This window comes from Athene cunicularia (genome assembly GCF_003259725.1).
Source record: "Athene cunicularia isolate RWA chromosome 2 unlocalized genomic scaffold, athCun1 chr2_part1, whole genome shotgun sequence".
Lineage (NCBI taxonomy): Eukaryota > Metazoa > Chordata > Aves > Strigiformes > Strigidae > Athene > Athene cunicularia.
In genome coordinates this window covers 43,333,788-43,359,274 of record NW_020799095.1, presented here as the reverse complement: position 1 = coordinate 43,359,274, position 25,487 = coordinate 43,333,788, and the positions used below count along the sequence as shown (strand labels likewise).

Below are 25,487 nucleotides of genomic sequence, written 5' to 3'. Positions count from 1 at the left end.
CCGTACAACATGTTTGACAGCATCCTGAAGCCAGAGTCATTTTAATGGAGAAGAATGCTGGTAGCAGAAACTAAGCCATTGGGACACAATGATGTATTGCAACTGTGTGGTCAGAAGGGTTTGGGAGTAGTTGATCACCAGCCATTTCCTTCTGACACAGAGATGGAAACTTGTTAACATAACTGAGATATGAAATAGGTGAGATGCTGCAAAGCAGAGACTTTGGCTTTTCTCAGGACTTTTTCTAGTTGAAATCTGATAGAATAAACATTTCCTCACCTTATGTCTATTATATAGAACAATATCTGCTTTTTGGTTTACCTGTTATTGTTCTTTTTTGGCCTTCCTATTTAATGACCTTTCTGCACCTACAAATTACCTAACCATGTTTAGAGCACTCCTATTTAAGAAATACTTGGCAAAGCTTTGCTCTGCCATTAATTTTCTGTAAGAATAAAACCAAAATTACTAACAGGCTTCTGTGCTGGGTTGGCAGAGGTGTGAAGGCCACAGGCATGAATGGCCACCTCTTCTAAGTGCAACCCTAACACACTCCTGAACTGTGTAGTACTACAGAAGGACAAAAAAGTTTTACTTCCTCAAGGTTAACAGGTGTTAATTTTCTAAGCAAGTAATTTTTCTCAGAAATTTAGCTTACTGAAATATCTGACAGGATGATTTGGTGTTTGCAACTCTTCAGATGAAAAGAGAAATATGGGTAGTTTACTCAGAATATAGGCAGATCAAGGACACCAGAAAAGGACTGTGGAGTACTGCAGTAGTTTAAGCCAGACAGGGTCAGGAACTGCTGAAGAACCAACTTTGAGAATGGAGGTCTGAGATGCACCCTGCAAAGTATCCTGAGATCACTGCTGGGATACTCTTTGTGTCTCCAATTAGAAAACTAGCGGTCTGCTATGTATCTCCAGTCCCTCAGTTTGTGCTGCCAGGGGCTGTGGGGGATGGCTGCAGGTATGTACACAACAGTGCCAGATGGCTGCAGAACACAGCCAGCCCCCAGAGGTGATTACTGGACTAATAGCATTCATTTTCCACAGTGTTTCACTTTACTGCGGAAATCTGCAGGAAGGATGAAAGAACTACACGTGTGCAACTCATAGTTCAGAAAGACAGCTGACTTCTAATTCCTGCAATTCAGTGCCAGTCTTCTCTGCCTTGTCTTACCCCACTACAGAGTCATCTCCCATGTGGAGATGTCTCAGAGAGAAGCAATGATGGGCACAGTTCCTGAGCAGAAAAAGAAGAACAAAACTCAGAATGATTTCTCAGACGCTGATATTCAAGAATTTTGCTGTCTGCTTGGTGCTGTCAAAGTGGCATCCTTGTACATTTGCTGGACTGCAGCCAATAGCTTTTAATCAGACATCACCCTAAAGAGTAGGACTCATCCTCATTAGGCACAGAAAATGGTGTATATGTCTGCACTCCCCAAGATCTCTGAAATTAAGGAAGAGACTGAAAATGCTGGTGGCCACCCAGAAACATCAGTTGTAGTTTAACCAGAGCACACAATGTGGGAGAGGAACTGGAGGACAGCGGAGGCACAGAGGGAATTAATTTGGACATGCCATTATAGAACCAAACCTAGTACCTGTACCAGCTCAAAAAACCTCAGGAAATTTGGGCTGATGAATGAGAAGTGCTCATCTCCAGGAAAAAGAGCCTTGTCAGGAAGAGCCAGCACTTGCTGAACCCCAGGGGTGCAGCCCTGAGAGGTGAAAGACCTGTGGAGCAGCCTGGAGTGGGAGACCCTTGTACTGGGCCTGGAAGGAGAGGGGCAAAGCAGGGGCTCCCGGGATGCCAGTGCTCAGATGTGAATGGGACAGCTGGTCCCCTTTGCTGCCAGTCCTTGGAGCATGGGGAGCACAACAGCAGAAGAGGCTGATCTGAGCATGATGGGGTTGATGTGGTGATGCAGCCAAGTTTCAGAGATGTGCAGATGCCTCTTCCAAGATGTGGGCGTCAGTTCGGAAGAAGGGAAGCTGCCCATGGTAATGAGGCTACCTACTTCATCTGAGTATTTTACAGTCAGGAAAAGCTTGTAAGATTGGGGACTACAGTACTTTAATATTAGTTCCACTGTTGAAAATATATTACTCTGAAGTTATTCACTGCCCTTTAACCTTGTTGGTCTGAGACATGTTTACCTTGTTGTGAAGATGTGTCAGGCTGCAGACCATCTGACCTGTGAGTGCCTTTACCCCTCATGGAGAGGTATCTCTCACATGAACACAGGGCATCATTGCACCACCTCAGGAAAAGTTTCTATCTCGCCTGAGGACTGTGGACTGATCAACATGAACTCCAAAATTCAGTAGGGATTTTGGAGACAAGTTCAGTGGAGATCACCACCTAACATTAGCTGTGACCTTAAATTACTGAGGCAAAGCAACTCACAAAGCAAAATCTTTACAGTCACAGATCAAAACTGACTGTGAAACACTGCAATAAAGGGGAAAGTAGAGCAGACACATGGGATGTGTGAGGATGTGGTCTTTCTGGGATGTTGTAGCTGAGCTCTTCTTCCTCCTTCCGTTTGCGAAATACGCATAGGAGAAATGCAGCTAGTGCAACTTCTATTGATGTGTATCACCACTCTTCAAAAAAAGCCTTTACACACCTTCCACACCCTTTCATGAGAACAACCACAGTTAGAGCAAATTAATTTCAGTAATTTTTAAAGGAGCTCGGTTTGTTGCTTTGTACAGCTACACTGTCATTCACACATGCTATTTGTGTATACAAGATTGACTTGGGATGAATTTTAACATCTAGCTTTGCCTAGAAAACAGCTGGACAAGCATTTTGTGGTGTCAGTCCACCTATAATACAGAGATGGTAAGAATATATTTAGTAAAAAATAGTAAGCTATGTTTCATTAAGTCTACAAATAAAAATTGTCAGGAAAAACATGTAGCATATATAACACAATAAAGAACCTTAGCTAAATATTACTGATCGCGAGAGGAAAGATACAGAAGGAGAGACAAAAAATGGAAATATATTTTTCCCATCACAGAGAATACACTTCCTCCTTCATTACATTTTCCTCTCACATGTGGCATATCAATTCTACTTTATGATACCCCTGTATAAAAACCCGAACACCACAAACCCTCTGTTATGCTTCTCAGAAATGCAGACTGTCCTTATGATAATTTCATTACCATTTATTATATATAGTGCTTTTGAATTAAAGATCTCTTCCAGAAGACAAAATGTGGCAAACAAATCTTTCACATGCTTATTGAAAATGTGGAGCGCTGCCTGCTGGAAACACAACAACATTGCTTAAGTAAGTTGGTGTTTATTTTGCTTAGGGATATTCTGTAATTGGCATTTCTAACCTGACTTTTAATCCATCGTTTTAAATTACTCCAAGAGTCTAATATTCCTCATTTGTATTCAGTTGGGAAAGCACAGGGGTTTGTTTAAATCCATCAGAAAAATTCTCTGGGGATCGTGCATTGCTAGCATGTAACCAGATATTTATAATTTGCAAGACATTAGCTTGAATAAGTGATTCGGGTAGTTTTGAGAAAATGACAAAGATGGAAGAAGGAGCAAGAGGAGAGATAGCAATATCCTGAGAAAATTTTTCATCTTGGATGAAAACACAGGATATATTTCTTTTCTGGAGCTCTTCCAGATAAATGTTTGGAGGGAAAAAACATGTCTTGAGTGAGATTTTCATGGGACTTGGGTAACTATTTCTGAGCTAAGTAAGAGAAGTTGTTTGCATAACCTCATTCTTTGGTTCTGGAGCTATGTTTTTGCTTTTGTGGAAGGCAACAAGCTGTAATTTCTCTGTCCTGAAAGGGACAGTGGAATATGAGCTCTATATTTCTATAGAGCTGCCATATATTTTGGATGCATTTACAGAGCAGTTCAGGACTTGCATTTTCCCTCAAAGAAATATATGTGACATTGGATACCATGTGCTCTATGCACCTTTTTTTTCCAGTCTGAATAATCAAAGCAGAAAAAAGATTTGTGCAATTTTATGTCTTATTTGCAGATAAAGATTACTTAGCTTTGACTGGTTTAATCTTTATTTTTCATGCACTTAATTGGTAAATAATAATGAATATCCCCCCAGCTGTTCTTCAACACCACTTCTCCTAGTATTAGTGGGAAGATAAAATGATTAGAAAGAGATTTAAGGAAAGTCATGAACCAATGATTTCTGCAACATACATTCATTTCACCTTTGACCCTCAGCAATTTCAACTCCCTAAATGCTGCAGACTTTCCTATCAGTTCCAGCCTGGCCAAGACAGCATGCCATCACATTGCTCTTGTTACTCAGTTTGGGGCTGTAACTCTCATTTGACATTTTACAATGTCATATACAAATTTATTCGGTCTCCATGACATGAACAAGTTTCCTTATTATTATATTTGCCGCTCTTAACTTGCAGCAAAGACCCCAAAATTTCATTCCATCCGTCAGTGAAATTGTTAATAATGGAAAGTTTAATTTCTAATTTAACGGACTCCAATCACACCATCAGCTATCTTTAAAAGTTTTACATTGTGGAAAAATGTCAAAACTATTACAACTGCCAGGAATTATAGAGCAAGATTTTCACCTCACCAAAGGGTACAAATATAGTTACCATGCTACATCCATAAAGGACATGGCTTTAGGCACAATGTAAGCTCTTCCACTCAAAGACACTAAAAATGACTCAATTTCCTACAAAACTGTAGACACTAAAAATGACTCGATTTCCTACAAAACTGTATTTCCCTTAATTCAAAACTTTTTTTTTTTTTTTTTTTTTTTTAGGAAAAAAAAATCAAATGCAGCAGTTAGATTCTCTTTAATGAGTTGGAGCTTTTAAAAAAAAATTACATGCACAGTTAAGCACAGATACTCTTAAAAAAATAATCCATATTTCAGGATGAAAGCAAGAACATTCTTTCAAATGCACATTTTCTTTAGTAGGCTATAGATTGTTGTCTTGACTGCCCTTCATATATGGTAATCAAGATAGATGTTGGAGATGTTACAAGAAAGAGCAGTAAACACCAAAGAAAGTAGCCTAGATAAATCTTCAGCATAAATAAACCTCAGTTGGTAGGGAGCCAAACAGAGTAATCAGCAAGCGACCTGCGTTAAATTAGGTCATACTCTCTCTCTTCTGTCATGAAAACAACTACTGTGAAAGACCTTTAATGTATTTAAAATCCCAGTGGATTTATTGACAGTACCTTTGTCTGGACCATGCCTGGTCTCTGGTCCCTCAAGTGCTCCAGGGTAGCAGCAATATCAATCTCTTTAGCACCTGCAACAAACCACAAATTGGGCTGAGTTCAGAGCACAAGATAATCCATGCTGCATCTGTCAATCTCTTGCTATCGGGTTCCCTTTGGGCTAACAGTCCAATTGAAAATTATTACATCCATCTCTCAGCAGACTTGGCAGGCAGCTGCAATTTTTGTGCTCATATAGAAAAATAAGAGGTTGGGGCAGCTTTTATTAACATTAATTCAAGAAAAGCCAGAGAAAAACAAATTCTTAAAAATGCCTCTGCACCTAGAGCAGAACATATTTTGCAGAACCTAAGGGTCCATCGTGGCAATGCCATCAAGTGCCCCTTTGCCACTTCTAAGAGTATGCACTGAATTAAGGGCCCGAACCACACAAAGATTTATGCTGTTAAAACAAGATTTAGGTGAACTTTTGTCACCTGCAGCTGAGATCCAGAAAAACTGTGGCTCCCTAGTTCAGGACCTGCCACACCATCTTGCTGTGTGATCACTGTTTCACCTAACAAATCTATGGCATTGTCTTTACATTATACTTTGGGTGTCTGGATACCACTGCTGTATAGTGATTGGCACCAGGATGCCGAAAATACACACACAGAGCCTAAGGGCTGTGGGGACTGGCTCCCCTCCTCAGTGCAAGTGTAGAGATCAAAGCAAGTCCTTGTGCTTCTCACTTTTCTTAAAATAACTCAGAACCTGGAGAACCAAAGGGGACAAGGAAATCCTCAACTGCGTCCAGTTTAAGATGTTTCAAGACCACACCCTTCATTTTCCTTAAGTGCCTAACTCGATACATGTTTTTTTAAGGGATTGAGGAGAAATCGGGATTTTGGTCCCTCCTGTATGAACTTCAAGAGTAGAACCCTGGCTGGAAATCCTTCTAGCTGAGAAGTTCAGCTACAGAGTTTGGCTCTCTTGCATCGGTCCCCTTCTGCATCTTGCAAGAAGATCACACAGTGTCAAAATATCAGGCAGATGGGCAGAGGGTCATCCTAGCCTAAGAGTAACTGCCCCATCTCTGCTCCCCTGTCCCCTACTGCCCTGGTTGCCTGTGTATCCTAGGGCAGATGTGGGTCCACAGCTTGTGAAGCTTAGAAAGATGCTGACCTCAGGTCTCTCCTCTTTTGTACACTTTAATTATTAGATGGTTTATTCAGGACAGGGATTGGCTAAAATTCTGAAATCTGCTGTACTTTAAAGGATACTCAGTGACATGCTCTGAAGACCATGGCCTTTTGATGTGCAATTTGACAACCATTTCCTATTGCATGGCCCTAGGAATCTCCTGGCCCAGCTTGTAACAATTTGGGACTTCCTTCTGGAGGCATTTAAATCTCCCCTATTATTCACAGGGGTCTTGGCATCTAACTAGTAGGCCATGCACCTAAAGCATTGTTGCTGCAATAGCAAACTTTTACACATCTAGAACATATACTTGTTTAATTCCCAGGACTGGATTTGGAGGATTAAGCACAATGCTTATGACTCTTTCTACAACCTCTATAATTTAAGGGCTTAAGTGTAACTGTAATTAGGTTCATGTCAATGTAAACATCATGCACCTCCTCATTTACCCAACTCGACTTTATAGCTCAGCACCATATTTTAAAAAATTCAGAACAGCAATTAATAGTGAATGATTTAATTTGGTTTCCTTTGATAAAAGATATGAGAAGATATTTAAAAATAACATCAGCTCTACAAGAATAATTTATTTGCAATATGTTCTTCATATTAATGAAAATATGTTCTTCAGCTGTATCAGAAATTAAATTATTTCATTCAGTAAATATAACAGTGACAACTTAGAAAAGGGATCTGACAGATACTTTTGCTAATTACCATGGGTTGGGGCACTGTGTGGATTTTTCTTCCTCCACCATCCCACTGCATTGTAATGGAATTTACATGGATGAGCTTTGTAAAAAATAGAAAGTTTTATTTTAAAATACATAACCCCAAACCTCCTTACAGTGAAGCAAAGCAATGCATACTCACATATGCTGTAAAGTCTGGTAACAGTGACAGCAATTATACCTTAAGTCTGTTGCAGGTTTTGCAGTGGCAGTTCATCTGGAAAGCATCAGTAAGGGTACACTCTTTGTAAGCCCTAGCACTGGTGTAACACAGTAGCTCATTTCAGTGTTTAGTCTCACACAAGAACATGCAATTAGGTGGGATTTTCCTGTTCCACCACATTTGCCCATGGGTGCAGAGTTGTGTGAGTACCACACACACTTTACAGCCTTACTTGTGGCCCCATTAGATTACCAGGAATTAAAATGTCCCAGTAGCATCTTGTCTCAATATAAGAGGAATTCTCTCATTCAGAATTAAGATATGAGAAAACTTTAAGACACTCACATACAAGGATGAGGTTAACTACAGTCGTGAGCTGGCCTTCAAGGTGTGCTGCAAGAATGAACCTGGAGATCCTCCAAGTGGAGCTGTGAGGCTTGAGTAGCACATGGGCTTCCCCATGGCTGCAACCGTGTATGTCCCCCCTCCAGTGAGGGATGGTCTCTATTTGAAAATACTCCAGCTTCCGGACAAAAGGGAAAAGGTTCATGACAAGACCTAGTAATACCCTTTAATGGCCAGATGGGCTTCTGAGCTTACCTTTGAAAGAGTTAATTCCTCCATTTCTGTGATGCAGATTACAGGCATTTACTACGAACTCATGCTTGCTTTTTTATCATCATTAACCGAATGACATGCCTAATAGTATGAACAATGCCTGATTATAAAATCCTGATTTAGCAAAACACCAAAGCATATGCTTGCACCGGAACATAAAAACAGTCCTGGTGGGCCAGTGTGCTTAATGAGAAGGTTGTTTTCAAGTGTTTTGTCAGTAGAAGTCCCTGAAACATCATTTTTTACTGAGTAGTGTCCCCTAGCCCATAGGTTGTGATCAGCATGTCACCCACAAGCACTCTGCTGTCTTCAGCCATAGCTAATTAAAAGGAAAAGGTGAGCAAATTATGATTTTGCCCAAATCACGTGTTTTGTTGAGAGGCCACAGGGTTAGATGCAAGGTGAAGCAGAGGCAGAGATGGGTTTGTCACCCCCTTTTTTCTGTTTCTGAATACCTCTGATACTATGGTGATTGGAACTACCTAAGTGCCTAGAGAGGCTGATCAACAGAACTTAGTGCTGCAAAGATGGGCAGCTGTTTTGGAAGAAAAGTTATCTTGGAACAAGAAAATTAACAGCAAAAGGATGCAATAATGACATAGGATAAAGCCAGCATGACTTGTTTTCTCTCTATATGAGCAAACCTCTCTTCCTCTTCTGCATCCATCGCTACATGTTTTGCATCTATTCCCTTACTGTGCCTAATTCAAACAAATTCAAATATACATTACTAGTCCACTATTGAATCTAATTTTGTGATTATTTTTTTTCTGTATTCAAACTTATGCTAGATTGCTGTTATATTATCTAAATTTGTCTCACTTCCACTGATGTAGAAAGTTCTCCGGTGACAGAAACGGACAAAGGAAGATATTTTCAAGGCAAAAAGGGATGTCTGAACCTAACCTGCCTTCAGAGGTGAGAGAAGCTGTTTTTAACTGCAGTGTGAGCTTTCAACTCTCTTTGACATTATTTTGTTGAAATCTGACACAAACTCAACATCTTCTTCGCTACACTGAGGCTTTCCCTTTAATCTGAGAGTACAACAGTATGGCATAACATTCTATAGTATTCAATAACAGTTTATTTATGCTTTTGAGCCTTTCAGGTGAAAAAAAATAAAACGTATGTTACCTGACATTGGGAGAGAGGGATATTGCATCTAAGGACAAGAGTGTCAAATCATGCTCTTACTGAGATGGCCGCAAAATATCCCCACACTGCTAAGGTATTTTAAACATTGCTTATCTGGAAAGCCCACATACAAACTAAACTTGATGCAGAGGTTTAGAGTGAAAGCTAGAAGAACTTGATCCACTGATTCCATGGATGTGTTTTGTTCAGGCTACTAAACTAAGAAGTACAGTAACAGATGAAGATGTCAATTCATTGTCATACTACAAATAATCTAGAGGAAGGGTTAAAAATACTAGTAGGCTGGAGAGCACTGAAAACTGGAAAAGGGAATATAAAATATGTCAAAAAGGCAGTATTTTCTATCTTTTCTCCCCACTAATATGTATCTATCTGCTTAACAGTACTACTGGTTTCAGAAAATAAAGAGGGGGATAAAAGAGGAAGCATTTAAAGAATAAAGAACTGCCTTCTCACCTTTTGACTGTATTTTACGCAGCAGGGAATAAATTTGGTTTGTGTTTATGACAGGTACCTTTTTCACAATGGATTTCATTGCTTGTTTTAAATGAACGTAGGAATGTAACAGTGTGAGACCGAGCTAATGTTGTACCAGCAGTATTGTGAAAAATGACTGGGCAATGTGTTGTTTTTTTTTTTTAAACAGAACATGCATTTGCAGTAAACTCACCATGAGCCAGATACTAGCCTTCTCCCTGCCCTTAGCAGCTCAGTGAGCTAGCTGAGTAAATACCGCCAAAGCACTTCCACACCACTGCAAGCCAGATTTTAACTTCAGTAATTAACTATCATCTTCCTAAAGGCTTGAAGCATTCACAGTAAGTGCACAACAACTCACATCAGGAACATTAACTGGATAAACTAAAAGAAAACAAGAGAAGATGCGAGCTGAATGATATTTTGCCCCCAAGGACAGAAGCGGTTTCTGAAGTTTACGGTCATAATCTTTGCAACCCCTTCTCTCCCCTCAGGCACCAATGCAGGATGCATGCTGGCACTTAACAGCTGGTGCTCCTGATTAGCAGATCTCAAGGGGTTAAAATGTTTGCCCTTAGATAGTCGCTTAAGTGGAGTATTCACCATGTCATAAAAACATGGGTAAAAGTTGAATTCCCTCTTCCTCCTGCAATAAATAATGAGCTAACCAAACTCTTCTCTGCTGCAAAATAGGCTCCATGAGGTGACCAGCAACAGCTCTCAATATTTAAAATCATCATGAATTACTTAATGTTAGTTTTATGACTATAATAACGAAATCTTCCCTCTCTTCTTGTCCCCCTAAACATGGCAGGGGATCTATTTTGGTAAGCACAAGACACATGAGAAACATTCTGTGGAGGATAATCCCTTCCACATTGTAGCAGCATTGCTGTCACTGTGATGGTACAGGAATATGACAGACAAAAGTTTGTTGAAAGGGGTATTTAATATATCAGCTGGGAAGAAAAAATGAAAGCATATCACTGAAAAGTGGCTTTCAGGTTCAGCTTGTGCACCTGAAAACATGCTGTGGGTTTGGTTTGTTTTTTTTTTTTTTTTTTTTTTTTTATCAGCATTTGTTACATAAATGTATGAAAGTTTTGGCTTAATTAAGGTAAGCTTTGAGATTTTATTTTATGTAATAGGCTTGAACATACTTGCATTGAAAGCAAAGTCAAAAGTCCTATTTTATTCATTACTAAGGAAAACTGCAGCGTAGATTCTGAGACAGAATTTTTTATTAAAGCACTGTATTAAAAGGAATATTTTAGATTCTAGATGCTCTGAATTTTCTGTGTATTTATAAAAATAAAATGATCCTTAAATACTTCATCAAAGCAGTTATTTGTGTGTGTGGGTCTTTTTAAATAACCCAAACTGAAGAATTTTCTTTGTGAATGTTTCACAAATACATATAACTCATAAATATTAAATTAAAAAGGATTTTTCTAGCTGGGAACAACTTTCAGATGTACCAGCATATATCCTCAAAAAGATATGATTATTAGTCTGCAGAACAGCTATAAATTTGTTACTGTGAGTCCTAAAGGATGGCTTGGTCATTAGGGGGCTATGTTTAGATACATTTGAATTCCATTCCAAACTGAGACTCTTGACTTCCTGCACCACTTTGGTTATATCATTAAAATCACCCTATGTTTCACACCATCATTTACAAAATGAACCATTTTTTTCCGGCCTAATAAGTTGTTATGAAGGCAATCCATTAATGATTACAAGGTACTTGGACACTAGAGAGGTGTGGACCTAGATAGATACTCTATTTTTTTCCAATACCCTTTGCACCTTTCTCAGCCCTCTTTCTGTTCCCCTTGACCACAAAGTGATCACAAAGCTGAATATATGATGTAGAAGTCATGCTGAGTGGTTGTAAATGTGGAATTATTAGCACTCTTACCACTTCTCCTTAAGGAGATGATGATGATCTGTGTGGGAATAAGCATTTATCCCAACAGAAAAAAATGGGGTGCTAAGGGGAATACAAAAATGACCTGTCAAGTGCCTTTCTTTTTGCAGCAGTAAGTATTCAGTTTCATTCTAGTCAGATATTACCTGCTTAATGCATCTTTTTATATTTATTATATTGTATAGATTTTGAATTAGGCCTTGAAGGGCAAAGGGACTTGTTAGGTCAGATTAAAAACTGGCTTGTTAAAATCTCAAAGGAAGAGTTCCTAATACAGTTCGTTCTGCTGCTTTTTCTAGAAGCTGAAAAAGATCCAATTAGTATTTGCAAGATGCTGCTGATCGGCAGCCTTTTAGCCTCAGAGTCATGGATAGTGCAGTATTCGCAGGCTGTCAGGAGCACTGTGGAAGAACCGCTTGTAATATTACGAAATAGCAAAAATACATGTAAGAAAGAAAATAAGGGCAGAAATACAGTGTCAGCAAGGACAATGAGCTGTCTCATCACAGCGTGTCTGTGTTTAGGAAGAATACAAGTGTTTTCATGTTTGGGTGATGACTGCATGACTCATGCCTAAAAGTGATGCTTCATGGTCAAAACACACTCATGTACAGTGGCTTTATGCTGCCTTTCTTCCCTCCCTGTGTGAGAACTCTGACAAATAGGCTTTCTTGGATTTGTACATTCTCTAGCCCTTTTCTGTTGTTCAGCTTTGCTTTAGCAAGGAGGTAGACAGCGAACTGCAGAGACCCAGGGACAGAAACCTCCTAAAGAAGGACAGACAGTAACTAGATCCAGGTCTGCCAGGAGCCTACTACACAAAAACGGCCTACCTATACTGCTGGCTGTGATAGTGTATAGAAACAGAGGCAGGTTCTCTGGGGAGTTAGGAGGGTAAATCAGCACTCATGGACTATTATACTGTCACAGCTATGCCATTTCCAATGCCCAAGCTAGCTAGCTGGACATAAGCACAGATATGATATAGATCTGCAATGCTCCTGAAGCCCTAGATGCCTCCAGCTTCCCACTGACAACTTCTAAAGGATGGCTCACGTAGTTGCTCCAGCATGTGTTTGCCCCATTGAGTACTTAATGTTGCAGTGAAACATTTAATCACACCATATGAGGGGCAAACTCAATCTGATTAAAGAAGAAAGGGTCATAACTAGGGGGAGTGTAACACCACTTCTTTACTGACCATTAGTTTTAATGGCATACTGGTAATATTTACTAACTAGCTTAGTCTCAAAGGCCCAGCCTCATCTCATCTACTCCAGCCATCCTTGAAGTTCGAATCGGAGTTAGTCATCACCTCTCCCAACAGCTAAGAGAGAGAAGTAAAGCTCTGATGGGCAATTCGTTTGCCTAAGAATTATCCTCCAGAGGTGCGTATCGTTCTCTGTTGGTGAATGAGGAGACCTAGACAACTAGGTTAGGTGAGATGCTTAATGCTAGATGCTTTATATGGCTAAAGTTAGCTGGAATGAGGCTGGGTTGAAAAGAGTTGAGTTCCTGCTCTGCAAATTCGGGCTCACAAATGCTAGAATTTGCCAAATCTAACAGTGTTTGAGATCTGTGTTTTGCATCTGCTGCCTTCATCTCCTCCCTCATCTCCCCAGTTGTTTGGCAATTTTGATGGAAATGACAAAAGAAAAAGCAACATGGAAATTGCAGTACAGTGTAGGAAAGGCCCTGGAAGTGAAAAATGTGTTATAAGAGTAACTGCTGTTTGTATAGGTCTCTGCTGCAAAGAAACAGAGTATTTTCTTCCTTCAACACACGTGGTCTCAGTGCCCACTAAATAAACCACTTGTAAATATTAGAATCAAAAAAGGGAGCTGAACAACAGACAGAAACTACAAAAATAAAAGCAATTTTCATTTGTAGTTATCCAGATGTCTGCTCCTGTAGCTGCTGGAGTTCTGCTACTCACCAGGAGGATCATTTGATGCTTTTCATGGAAAGAGAAAAGTGTCAGCAAAAACCTAGTGAGGGACACACTTTTAAAGATAACAAAAAAGATAAATGTATTCAGGCTGGCATTTTCATTAAAAGCTTATTCTCTCTCTGAGATGAACAACATCAGTGTGCATACGTGTATATAGTTAGGGATGGACCCAACATATACCTGAATTGGTGAACTGTCTGTAATTTCAGACAAAATATGTAACTGCTTCTATACACCTAACAATGACCCAAATTAAAATTTCACTACCTTTGTTAAAAAAAAACAAACCAAACCAAAACCAGCACAACAAAAGAACCCAACAGGCAAAGCAAGCATATAAATGGAGAAGTGACCACTCAAAGTAATAAAAATGAAGTAATGAAAATTATTGTGACAGTCATACACACGGAGTATACATTACATAATGTCACTGTTTACACTTTTTATATTACTACTTGAAAACTGCATGTTATAAATGTATAAATGTAAGTAATATGGCTTAGTCAGTATACAATCCAAAGGAAGGTGATACTGAAGATGAAACACCTAGGAACAGCCTAATATTTTAAAAACTGCTACATGCTTCTAAGCTCACACTGATTTTAACAGTCTTGCAGGAATAGACATTCACTACTGACATGTCAGCTTTTAAGCTAATATCCATTGTCAATGCAGAAAAAAACATGCAGAAACCACTCACTGTAACTGAATGCAAATGGATGTTAATTTGAGGACCAATCCTTCCTTACTTCCACTGCGCACGAGAATATGTCACATCACATTCTATACCATATAGGAATTGTTTCTCTTTTACATCTAGATTTCCTCCATCCTCCACAGAAGTTAAAAGTAAAAGGAATATGCCTAAATTACTACATGCAAGAAATAGAAGTTAATGAGTTATATTCCACATGGAGTAAGATATCCCATAATCACCTATGGTCACTCCACAAAATACCAGTGAACACATCAAAATTCAACTTACACATGCACACGCACACATACCATACAAAGTGTATACATAGTAGGAATTGTGGATGTGCTGCTACTGCCTACTTATAGGTGCTTCCCTGTATCAGCTCCCATAAAGTTCTACACTATTTGCTTTAGTACCCCTTCCAGAAACTACCGGTGAATTACCTTAAAGGCACTTTAATCTCCACATGCCGATTCAAACATGAACAAAGTTAAGAGGCTGATTGCAAATATGACATTTCTGAAAACATGCCTCAGTTGGTCCTAAAAAATCTTGGGAGTCCCCTTTGGAAAATGTGAATTTTCTTTACAGGGGACACAGAAGCTCGCCCACGTGAATCTATTAAATTGTAAGAATTTATTTTACATCACTTTCATTTTACGTTGCACGTAGGTGGCAATGCTTTCACAAGACAGTACACGGAGTGACCTGAATAAAAGATGCAACTATTATGGATTCATTCTTTAACGAAGTTTATCCTTAAAAGTGACTAAACTGGTCTGGCTATAGAAGCTGTGGAATAATTACACTTTAGTTAGGTAATATACATTGTACCCTTTACAGCCAGAAGACTACCATCTGGTCAATTAAACACTTCTCTTCAAATCCTTCTATGGACTGCTGCATGAGATTAGCTACAAAAAACGTAGTTCTTCACTCTGTGTATAAACCTCCTTTTCCAAACATTTGCCCAGCTGCTTCTCAAACTGATATCACAGTACTTCTATGACCAGCTTTTCCACTTTTCCATATTCTAACCTACCCATTGTGTGAAAAAATGCCATCCAAATTCCTTATCTGCTTGTCTCCTCCTTAGTTTCAGTCAATGACCTCTTGTTTTCAAATTAGTCACTATCTCAAGCTGCTTACTGACATCAATACATTCCTTTCAGGGTCTTCTAACGCTCTATGGGGACCCCCCTTCGTGCTCCCTTTCCCAAGGAATAGCCCATGTCTGATCAGTCTTTCTTCACAATTCATTTGCCCCAAACCCTGAATAATGAAGATTGCTTTCTACCACTCTTTTCCAGTAAAATCACCAAAATAGCAAATAACTCCATACATATGGCATTGTAGAGTAATCCCTGACCATTAAACTATATAAAAAAGATAAAAGCCAATGAAATTACATCAATAACTTGTTTGCTTTTTGTTTGAAATCTCTATATATCACATGTACCATCTAGAAATGCCGTCCACACAACACACACACAGAAACATAAGCCAACTCTCTCCCCGTGGTCACTATTTCAGAACAGAAGCTTGTAGAACATGCTACATTTTTATCTTCATTTTATGAACTATTAATTGATGACTACAGAGTGTCAATAATGGGTCAAAAGCTTTAAAGCTTTATATGTTAAAATGTGTCTTGCGAAGAAAATAAACACAGTTTTAAACAGCTTGTTCTAAATAGGGAGTTTGCTGAACATCACAGGCTGGACCGTGAAAAACTGTCCTATACATTCCCTATACACTTTTGCATGTAGCTGGGGGCCCAGCTCTCATTGTGATTAATTATCTGCTGGGAAAGGCTGCAAGAATGAGCACTATTTGCCTAATTGTGTTTCCAGGGTAACTCATTACATAAAAGTTACAATACATAAATGCAGCTCATTTGAAAAAACGGCCTTATAACATACGATATGTTTACATGGACACTAAGAACTTCCTTCAGAAACTGAAATAGCAACATTTCAGATTTACATGGTTAGCATTATTGTTGCTGAGATCTGGGGCAGTCTTGTGGATAGCACAGTAGTGCACAAAGCAAAACCTTTTTTTTTTTTTTTTTCCTTTACCAGTCTGCTTTTTTTCCCTTTTTCCTACAGATAATAATCTATTTCATCCAAATCTCAAAGACCAGCAATGTGGTTGATTCAAATTTAGAATATGAAAACAATTAGATATTTAAGTCCTGAATTTTTCTGCTGTAAAGTTTTCTCCAGAATACCACCTATTTCTAATCCCACTTCTTGCTCTCTTACCATTAAATACTATTTAAAAAAAAAAAAAAGTAATCTCTCTTTTACACTATATATTCTCTCAGCATGACACGTAGTACGTTGTTTTATTTTCATGGGAGAAACTGGATCCTGGGCTGAAAAAATATTCCCTTGTTCAGCAAGTGCATGTCAGAAATAGTCTGCTCTAGACTTGTATCAGCACAAATGAACAATAGAAATTTCTCAGACTTTGCATAAGGACTCAAAAATAAGCAGCTTGAATCCATTTTAACACGAATATGGGCAAGCATTTTCTTTCATAAAATCCTTTCAGAGAGGAACTAACCCCACAACTTCATTATGATTGTTAAATCCACACAGCAGATAAGCAAAACCTCAGCAAGGGTTCAGATTAGCCAAAATCATTTGATCATGATGAGTCAGAAGGCGAATTAAGGAATCTTTTGTTTTGCTTTAAAATGTCACGGTATAAACTGCATCTGCTCAGGAGCTGACTCACAAGACCCTCAGACAATAGGGTAGCCGGGGCAAGGAAAGGACTTGGGGAGATAACCTTCGCATCCAGCCCTGGCCAAAGAGTGTGTGCTCATCAATTATAATCCAAGCTTTTGAATGCGAGAGAATAAACCGTTGGTTCGGCTTTGCTAAATCAAATCTTTTTGCTGGGTTTTAGAATTCGGAAATCAATACTTTAAAAGGATTTTAAAATTCATATTCGCCTTCCCTTTGACTCATCTCATTCCAGCTAGTTCAAACACAAGAAAATGGATGGTCAGCAAACCCCAAGCAGCTGCTGGCTGGATTAATATCTAAAAATCAAACTATTATCTATACTATCCAAGCCTCTCAGTTCAGAAAAATGAAAGTGGGAAGACCCATAATCTCATTCTTTTCTTTTTCGTGCCAGAAACACTCAATAACAATGTCTTGCAATATATCAAACTTCTAGTCACTACAATAAGCCTGCAGGAAAGACAAGAAATGAGAAAATCCTCAACTTTTCTCTAGATCACACAAAAAGAAAAAAACTTGATCATCTCAGTTACTGTGACTTTGGGGTGAGGAAAGAATATCAAGTAGACTAAATCTAAATCAGTTTATCTTCCCTAGTAACAAAGGATAAAACTTGTAAATACATCAAGAACTCTGAAATCTTCAGCAGAAATGAGCCTCAGAAAAACAGTCTCTGTCAAAAAGCCAGCATGTATTGTTATCTACAAAACCAATCCATTATAATTTCTGTATTGATTTAAATCATGGAAGTGCACACGGAGTTGGAATAAATAATTTCTCAACTTCTCACTTAAAACTAGACCTTGTGCTAGTTGTCTGTCAGGGAAATGAGAGGTGACTTGGTAACTGTCTTTAAGGTGTAACACCCATGTAAAAATAGTATCATAGTTAAATAGCTATCATAGTTAAAACACCTTAAATAGTATTTAAAAGTTCTACTGTAAGGCCACATTCAACATCATTTAGGTTTTGTTATTACTTGTGATGGGTTTAAGTTCAGGGTCTTGTAACTGCTCTGCATATGAATTTAGCAAGAAAAATAATAATAGTAATAAGCTACATGATAAATAGCAGCGTTAAGTTACAGGAACAACTAAACAAAAGGATACATTCAAAACTTTCCACTGACACAACACAGGAATGATAGCACTGAATAGACACGGTTGTTCTCTGACTGTTCCAGTATCTAATAAGATTATTTAATGTGGCTGTTTGGAGTGAATACACAGATGCAGTCATTACATTTACTGCACAGAGGACAGTGAAATTTATTAAAAACCCAAGCCAACAGGAAATCCTTCCTGACGCTGCGCAGAGCCGGAGGGAGTCCCGCAGGCTGGCGCTGTGCGGCTCTCAGAAGTAGCTGGGGGCTGGGGAGGTGTTCGCTGAGCGAGGGCTCCTGCGAGCTCCGTGTGAGCTCTTGCATGCTCTCCCACCTGCTCAACCCCCTCTACCAAGTACATCAAGGGGGCATTTCTACCCTCGGTACCGACTTTTACCACCCTGCAAGTGCACTAAAATAGGGTGCTTTGCTTTTTTTATATTTCATTCCTGCCTTCTTGAAGGGGTTGGAGCCATCAGACTGACATGGTGGCTGTGAAGCACAAAATCCTCCCCAAGCTGATTTCTTTTTCCCTGGTTTAGGTCCTTTGCTGGTGGTTCTCTGCATCTAAAATAATATGAGGGATGGCAACAGGCAAGACAGTAGAAGATATGAATTTATAACATGTTTAATAGACTCAGTATTAGCCCTAATTCAATGAGCAGTAGGAGAAGAAATTGTAAATGACAAAGGCATTTACAGTCTAAGAGAATGCAGGGAAGTAAATCATTACATGAAAAAGGAGCTCCTTTTCTCAACCTACCCTATTAAAAGCCCCACTAAAGAGCCAAGGCATTTATTGATTGCTTTCTACTTTCCCACTGCCGAAACTAAGTACTCCTCTATTTACTTTGATTTAAAAATGCATTATTGTCTACTTTCTAATAAACCAGACAGTGGAACAAGAAACTCAAATTATTCTAAGTTTATTCTTAAAAGTCCGTTTTTTTTTTTTTTTTTTTTTTTTTTTTTTTTTTTTTTTTTTTTCTTAATCCTTAAAAGCCTTTTTGAAAGAAATGTTACTAGATGCTGGCCTTGCAGCTGGGCCCAGATTGAAAGTGCACTTACATTTTTATGTTTAGTGCTGAAGGACTCTGAAGTTAGCCCTCGCACTCCACATAAAAGCTTTGGAAAGGGCATTCTTTGCCACTCGTGCAATTCATTCTCTAAGAAAAGGAAATGGAAAGAAAGATTTCATGTCCAGGGCTTCAGGCCTTTGATCATTTGATGAACATTGGATCCTCAACCTGGGCCTCCAGCTTCTCAGGCCAGACAAAGAGGGCCCCGGCCGCACAGGCTGGGCCTCGGTTCCCGCCCGAACAAAACCTTTGGCGGCCGCACAGTGTGACAGCCTGGGAAAGGCCCACCTCAGCAGGGCTGAGATGCCCGCTCTGCCCTTTGATCTTTCATTTAAACCCCAGCCAAAGCACCAGGTCAGGGGATTTCGCGTCGCACACCCCCATGGGCAGAGGGGAGCAGGTCAAGAACAAAATGGGGGTGACCGATCTCCAAAAAGCCCTGTGACGTCTTTCTCTGGCCAGTTTCACATGACTTGTCTGGTATTGTGAAGTGCTAAGCCCACACTTAAAATGGAATTTGACATTACATGGTACAATGGAGTCAATAAATGGCATTCTTCAGTGCTTTTACAACAAAGTCAACCCTCCCTTAAGTGGCTGAAAGCCCCAAGCTAGAAAATACTTCTCATTTACTTCTTTATGCAAGTAAATTGCATATACTTTAAATCTAGTTTTCATTACGGCTTCTCATTGCTGATGACTGAAATGAGCTGAACAAATACCTAACAAAGGTCTACATTAATTTTATGACATACCATTGCTTCTATTTTTAAAGACTAGGTTGTCACGTGGCACATAACAAGCATTGGAAATATCTCCATATTCCTTCACAGAGTGAAAACCTATTTTCCAACGAGCATGAAAGACTAATCTCATCCCACTGAAAAATTTATTTTCAGTACAGTGCTCAGGAGAAGGCAAACACAGTTTCTTTTAACATCAGCAGCAAATTCACATGATGCTCACGGCCAGAAAATTCAGTCCATGTTTGACGAGACATGTTAACAGAATTTGGAGAGGAAAAAAATGATAAACTCTGATTTCTAAAGGGACAGGATGCCACTATGTCCCACAGAACTGGCATCTGCAGGATGCAATAGCAGATGACTGCAAAGCATGTGATTTTTAAACTACATATAAAAATATGTCTATGTTAGTGTATTTTTAAACTACATATAAAAATACGCCTGTTAGAAGATTTTAAACAACTGTAAAGTGATTAGAACTCAAAGGATTAAATATTGTTTCTCTATATAAATTAATATACGTTAATTAATAATTTTTCTTTAAATACTCATATCTGTATAATGCCAGATTAAGGTGATTTAAGAACTCAGGTTAAGCATTAAGAAAGGCAAATGACTATTTTTATTTATTTTCAACCTCGCGAGACTTATCTTCCTCTTAAAATGCAGTTCTATGAAACTGTGACACAAATATAGCCAAAGGCATGAGGAAGGGGTACAATATACAAATAAAGTTCACTGTTACGCCTTTTTAACATATGGTCAGGTTTACATGCCCACTTTTACCCTCCTTCCTTTTGAAGACAGTATTAGTATTAAAAATGTAGTTTAGTTCTAACATACAAAGATTATTTCAGGGTATCTCAAGTACTTCCCACCATGAAACACTCACCAGTCAATAAAAAGTAAAGGAATGGTCCCAATCTCTAGAGAATCTATAGATTTCATTTTAAACAAACAACAGTATATATTTATCTTGACAGATGATTTCCCACTTCATAAAATTACATCTCACAGATAAAGAAACTAAGGAACAGAAAAGTTAAATAAATTGTTCAATATTGAGCTGATAGTGGCAGAACTGGGAACAGAGCATTAGCTGATTTATTTTCAGTGCTCTGTCCTGTTCACTACAGTCTTCTTCCTCCTAAGAGACAAATTTGTGCAGTACATGAGGCCCTGTCTGGTGCCATCTCTTCAAGGCACTATCGTGGCAATAGGCAGATACAAAAAGAAAAGTAATTGCGTTTGACCATTGTGGCTGGGTGGGTGACAGAGGACTGGGAAATGGTCATGAAGCAGCTCAAGATCTAACTCATGTAACCACTAAGTAAGGATTGTGCAGCTCTAAGGTACCTTCTTCTAACATCCGTAATAAGTATTTTAAACGATAAATTTAAAAATTCAAATACTTCTCAACAGCACAAAACCACCTGCTCAGTCACAAAGCATTTATGTTTGTGTTTGTTGTTTGAAATTGCTATGAAAATAAAACTTAAAAATGTTCAGGAAAGAGTACCATTTGCCTTTAATTTATTCTCAGATTTTCTGTGAATATTGCTCCCCACGTTGTCATGGTAACACAAGCACACTTTCAGTACCAAGGAAGTAACAAGCCTTTTGATTCTCACCTTTGGCCATTTTATTGAGAACCATGTCAATTAGAATGTAGGTTCCACTTCTTCCCGCACCATCGCTGCCAACAGAAAGGGAAAAAGAAAAAATAAAGCCCATCAATGTGCATCTAGACTCAACACAAAGGTACCTGCCCTTAATTTTCTACTGTTACACACAGGGGGAGAGTAAAGAACGAATGGATAAGGTGGGGTACTGAGAGAGGAAGCTTTCACTGAAATAACACAAGCTGTTCATGGAAGATCAACTATCAGCCTGAATGGATAACAGGCCTTTGATTTTTTAAGCCACGTTGTGTTTATGCAAGAAAAGCATTTTAAACAACAGTGGAAGAATCACTAACCCTAAACCAAGATACCATTCCTGTTCAAAAAGTGTATGTATAATGAGTTTACAGTCACTTGTATATGAGATCAAGAATAAGCTAGTCCAGAAAATTATCCAGAACAGTCCCAAAATGTTGCAAATTGCATTTGAACACAGTGGTCAGAGGGAATGCATACAGAGACCTGTTAAGAGAACCAAAATATTTGATTACTGAAGGATTGTAATCTTTCTTCATTGTATGTCATGAGTGATTTGTTTTTTCTTTTTACCTTTCCCTTTAATTCTTCCTTAGATGCAGTGTCCAGAAAAAATATTATCATGTAATTCCTGAGAAACAGCTTTAACTTTTGTCTATTCCTCGGAGATGCAAGACCAAGCCTTGGGAGGTGGAAAGCTCCCTAATCTGAATGCAGCTTGTGTCCCTTTCAGAGAGCAACGTGTAATTGCCAGCGTGATGCTCTTTTAGAGCTGCTGTTAGCAAACATAATTAAGACTTTAAGTAAAAGCTTTTCTTCTTTCCCTCCCCAAAATTTTTACAAAGGTGCATGTGTGACCAATTAGACTGGTATGTAGTTTTATTAATTAAGCCATTATTTTTATTGATAGCTCAATTTGTGTACAAGAATTAATGAAAGGAAAAATAATAGAACAGCGTGAAGCGCGTTATTACATTCTGTTTACAGGCAGGCTATGAAACTCAATTTTTGTTAAGTCTCTGTAGACACAGTTTTTTTTCTTTCAGTTACTAGAAAAGGAGGTAATGGTAATAATTTTTTTTTTTCTATGTCTATGAAGGGAACACAGACCCAATCTTATTAGTTAAGCTGAATAATGAGAGACAAGGCAGCGATCAGGCCCAATATAAACAAAAACTACTGAGCCGATGGATCTCCATCCATCACGGTAAGGAAAGGGCAAGAAACTTGAAGGCTCTTCATTCTGCATCAAATGTTTCTTTTCTCAGGCTTACAAAAAGGCAATGCAAACAAGTCTCCTCCAGAGCATTCACCTCTGCAGAGGGCCTGCTCGCATCCAGTGGAAGGTGACTCTGCTGAGCCACACGTGAGAAACACAAACCCTCACTCCCACCCGAAGTGGAGTGCCACATGTCAAGCAACCTGCCTCTTAGCAGGGCTGGTTTTCTATCTTCCTTATCTGTGAGAATATCTTCGATAAATAAGTGCAGTGTTCTTCTTATAACTCAGAACCTTCAATGGCAAACTCAAACATTAACGTTATTATGGTAAAGTTTTCCATTGACCTGATAGCTTTCGTGTCCATCTGTTGGACTGTCAGGACTAAATATAACTCGTGTTTAAAGGATTACTCAATCTCTTGGTAGGTTTTCACTCCCTGACATTGCCCTCTTCTTACCATCATCACAAAAAGCAAGGAAAGAAAAAATATAACCGAGTGTTAATAAAATAAAGAAGACTAAACTGGGAGGGAATGCAAGGAACCACTATCATTTTGAAGGAGATTTATGAAACTGAAGTGCTACTTATATTGGAAAGGGTGGCCATACATTGTTAAGTCGTGGCACAACAACTACGAAATCATAGGAATGGATAATTTTATTATGAAAACGGATCCAAGTATTAATTAGCATTAAAAAAGTATAATTATATTTAATACCTTCAGTCTACCTCACTATCTGTTTAGTGATTCATCTAAAGCTTTCATTTCCCCATTTTGTTTATATTAAATTTTTACATATACAAATCTCTCTAAAGCTATTTTAGAAATTGTACTTGCCTGCAGTGAACAACTACTGGACAAGAGCGACCCCTGTAGCACTTGTTTACTTTTCTGAAATAAAACAGACACAAAAAATTAATTAAGCATATTACATACTGTTTCTTTAGCCAACTGTCAAAAATAAGCAATAAGAAAAAGAAATATTGCAGTCTTTTAAGAAATAGTCATGTTGATCATTTCTTAACATAACAAACAGTTGTTACATACATAATCTTGTTTAAAGTTTGCTTCTGTTTTGCTGCTGTAGAAAACCCAAAAAACATCCCATTATCACTGTTGGCTAGGCGTGATCTCCTTTCTCAAATGTCTCATGTCTTAGCTCCAAAACTATGATTATCTTGAGATGCTTTAATTTTAAAGCCAACTTTGAGTTCATGAGCTTGCTCAAAGAAATATCAAGGGGCATCAAACTGCATCCAAAATTAAAAATGGCTATTTTTAGTATACTTTGTACAATATGTGCTGATTTGTAAAACCTGTTCTCCCCAGAAAGGCAAATACCAAATCTCCCAAAAAGTTTCTCACAATTCTAAAATGTAATCTATTGTGGTGAAAATAACTAAAGCCATCAGTAAGCTTTCCTGCTTTGGTTCTAGTGCAGAAGTTTTATATCTTTTAACATTTACACATTATTGTCTTCTACAACTTCCTGGTTAAACATTCTCAGTGGCAAGAGAATATATATGAATTCAATCAATAAAAGTACAGCTACAGAGCAGGTCTGCTGATATGTAAACTCAGTGAAGGAATTAACTAGTGTTGAAGCAAACCAAGATACTCAGTCTAAGAATAGAGCCCACAAAACAGGTTAAATATATTTAAATTGCCTTACAAAAACCAAAATCCCAAACCCTGTCTTCTGCTCTAGGATATATTTTGCATGTCAAGTATGTTACAGGCCCAAAAAAACATAAAATATGCACACATATGTTAACAAGGCAAGCTGAATAAAGGCTAAAATGGGAAAGCATTGCTTCAAGAAATCAAAACCTTTCATTCAATTTATTTGATGAGATGTTTGAGTTTACTGGAGCTAGGAGGTCTCCTATAAAACCATTTCATAGGGCAGCTTCCAAGGGGTGCCCAGACCCTCTAATCATCCCCAGCTCAGCGCAAGCATTACATATGATCTTGACTGCTAAACTGAAGTGAGCTGCTGGAATTTGGCAACTGTGGTACGATGTTATTATGAATTTTAAATCATAACTAACCTACTGAATCATTTAGTTCTTGGCTGTTCATCTATTCACTAACATCTGTGCTGTGAAAACATGCATATATCTTTAAACACTGCTTACAGTATAGCCTGAAGATGCCTAAACTTCTAAATCTAACAGGGAGTCAGTATACCTGGAACTCAACCCAAACAGACCATGAAGATGTTGGTGATGTCCTATGAAACCGTGTTTTCACATTCTCCTCTTTATTATTTAAGATTTTAACCAAACTTGGTAAATAATTCCCTTTAAGCATTACAATTCAGGAATATTTCAAAATTCGTACTCTTTGCTCACTGATGTAAATCATATTTGCAGAGACATTCTGTCTCTATTTATATTCCTTGGATCTAAGTAATTAATGCAGTAGAACAACATTCTATGAAATAAGTGGTAATTCATTGAGAAGCACCCGACTTTAAAAGTTAAATGGACCATTTATATGTCCATAAATGCATATATACGCAAGCACTACCAAGCTAAACTTCAATGATGTAAGCTGCAGTGAGCGTTTTCACATGAATGAACCATTCAATGCTTGACGGTCATATCTGAGGATCAACTCTTTCTGTACAATATAAACCCTGATATTTAGCTTTTGGATTGTGTAGTAAATTATATTTGAAATGTCTGTAACAACATTTGATACAGTCTGCATTCCCCTACCTGCAGATGGTCATCCTTCCCCCCCCCCCCCCCCCCCCCCCCCCCCCCCCCCC

General features: G+C 38.5%; 1 protein-coding gene across 1 annotated transcript in view; it reads right to left on the bottom strand.

Annotated features, from left to right (window-relative positions):
• Nucleotides 1-25,487, bottom strand: part of PTPRN2 (protein tyrosine phosphatase, receptor type N2) — a 616,207-nt gene that overhangs the window by 4,905 nt on the left and 585,815 nt on the right. Inside the window, exons 20-22 of the mRNA XM_026843491.1 lie at nt 23,549-23,602; nt 21,463-21,527; nt 5,239-5,312 (exon numbers count right to left, since the gene is read on the bottom strand). Of these exons, the coding sequence (XP_026699292.1) occupies nt 5,239-5,312; nt 21,463-21,527; nt 23,549-23,602 (193 nt within the window). The remainder of the gene's footprint in view (nt 1-5,238; nt 5,313-21,462; nt 21,528-23,548; nt 23,603-25,487) is intronic.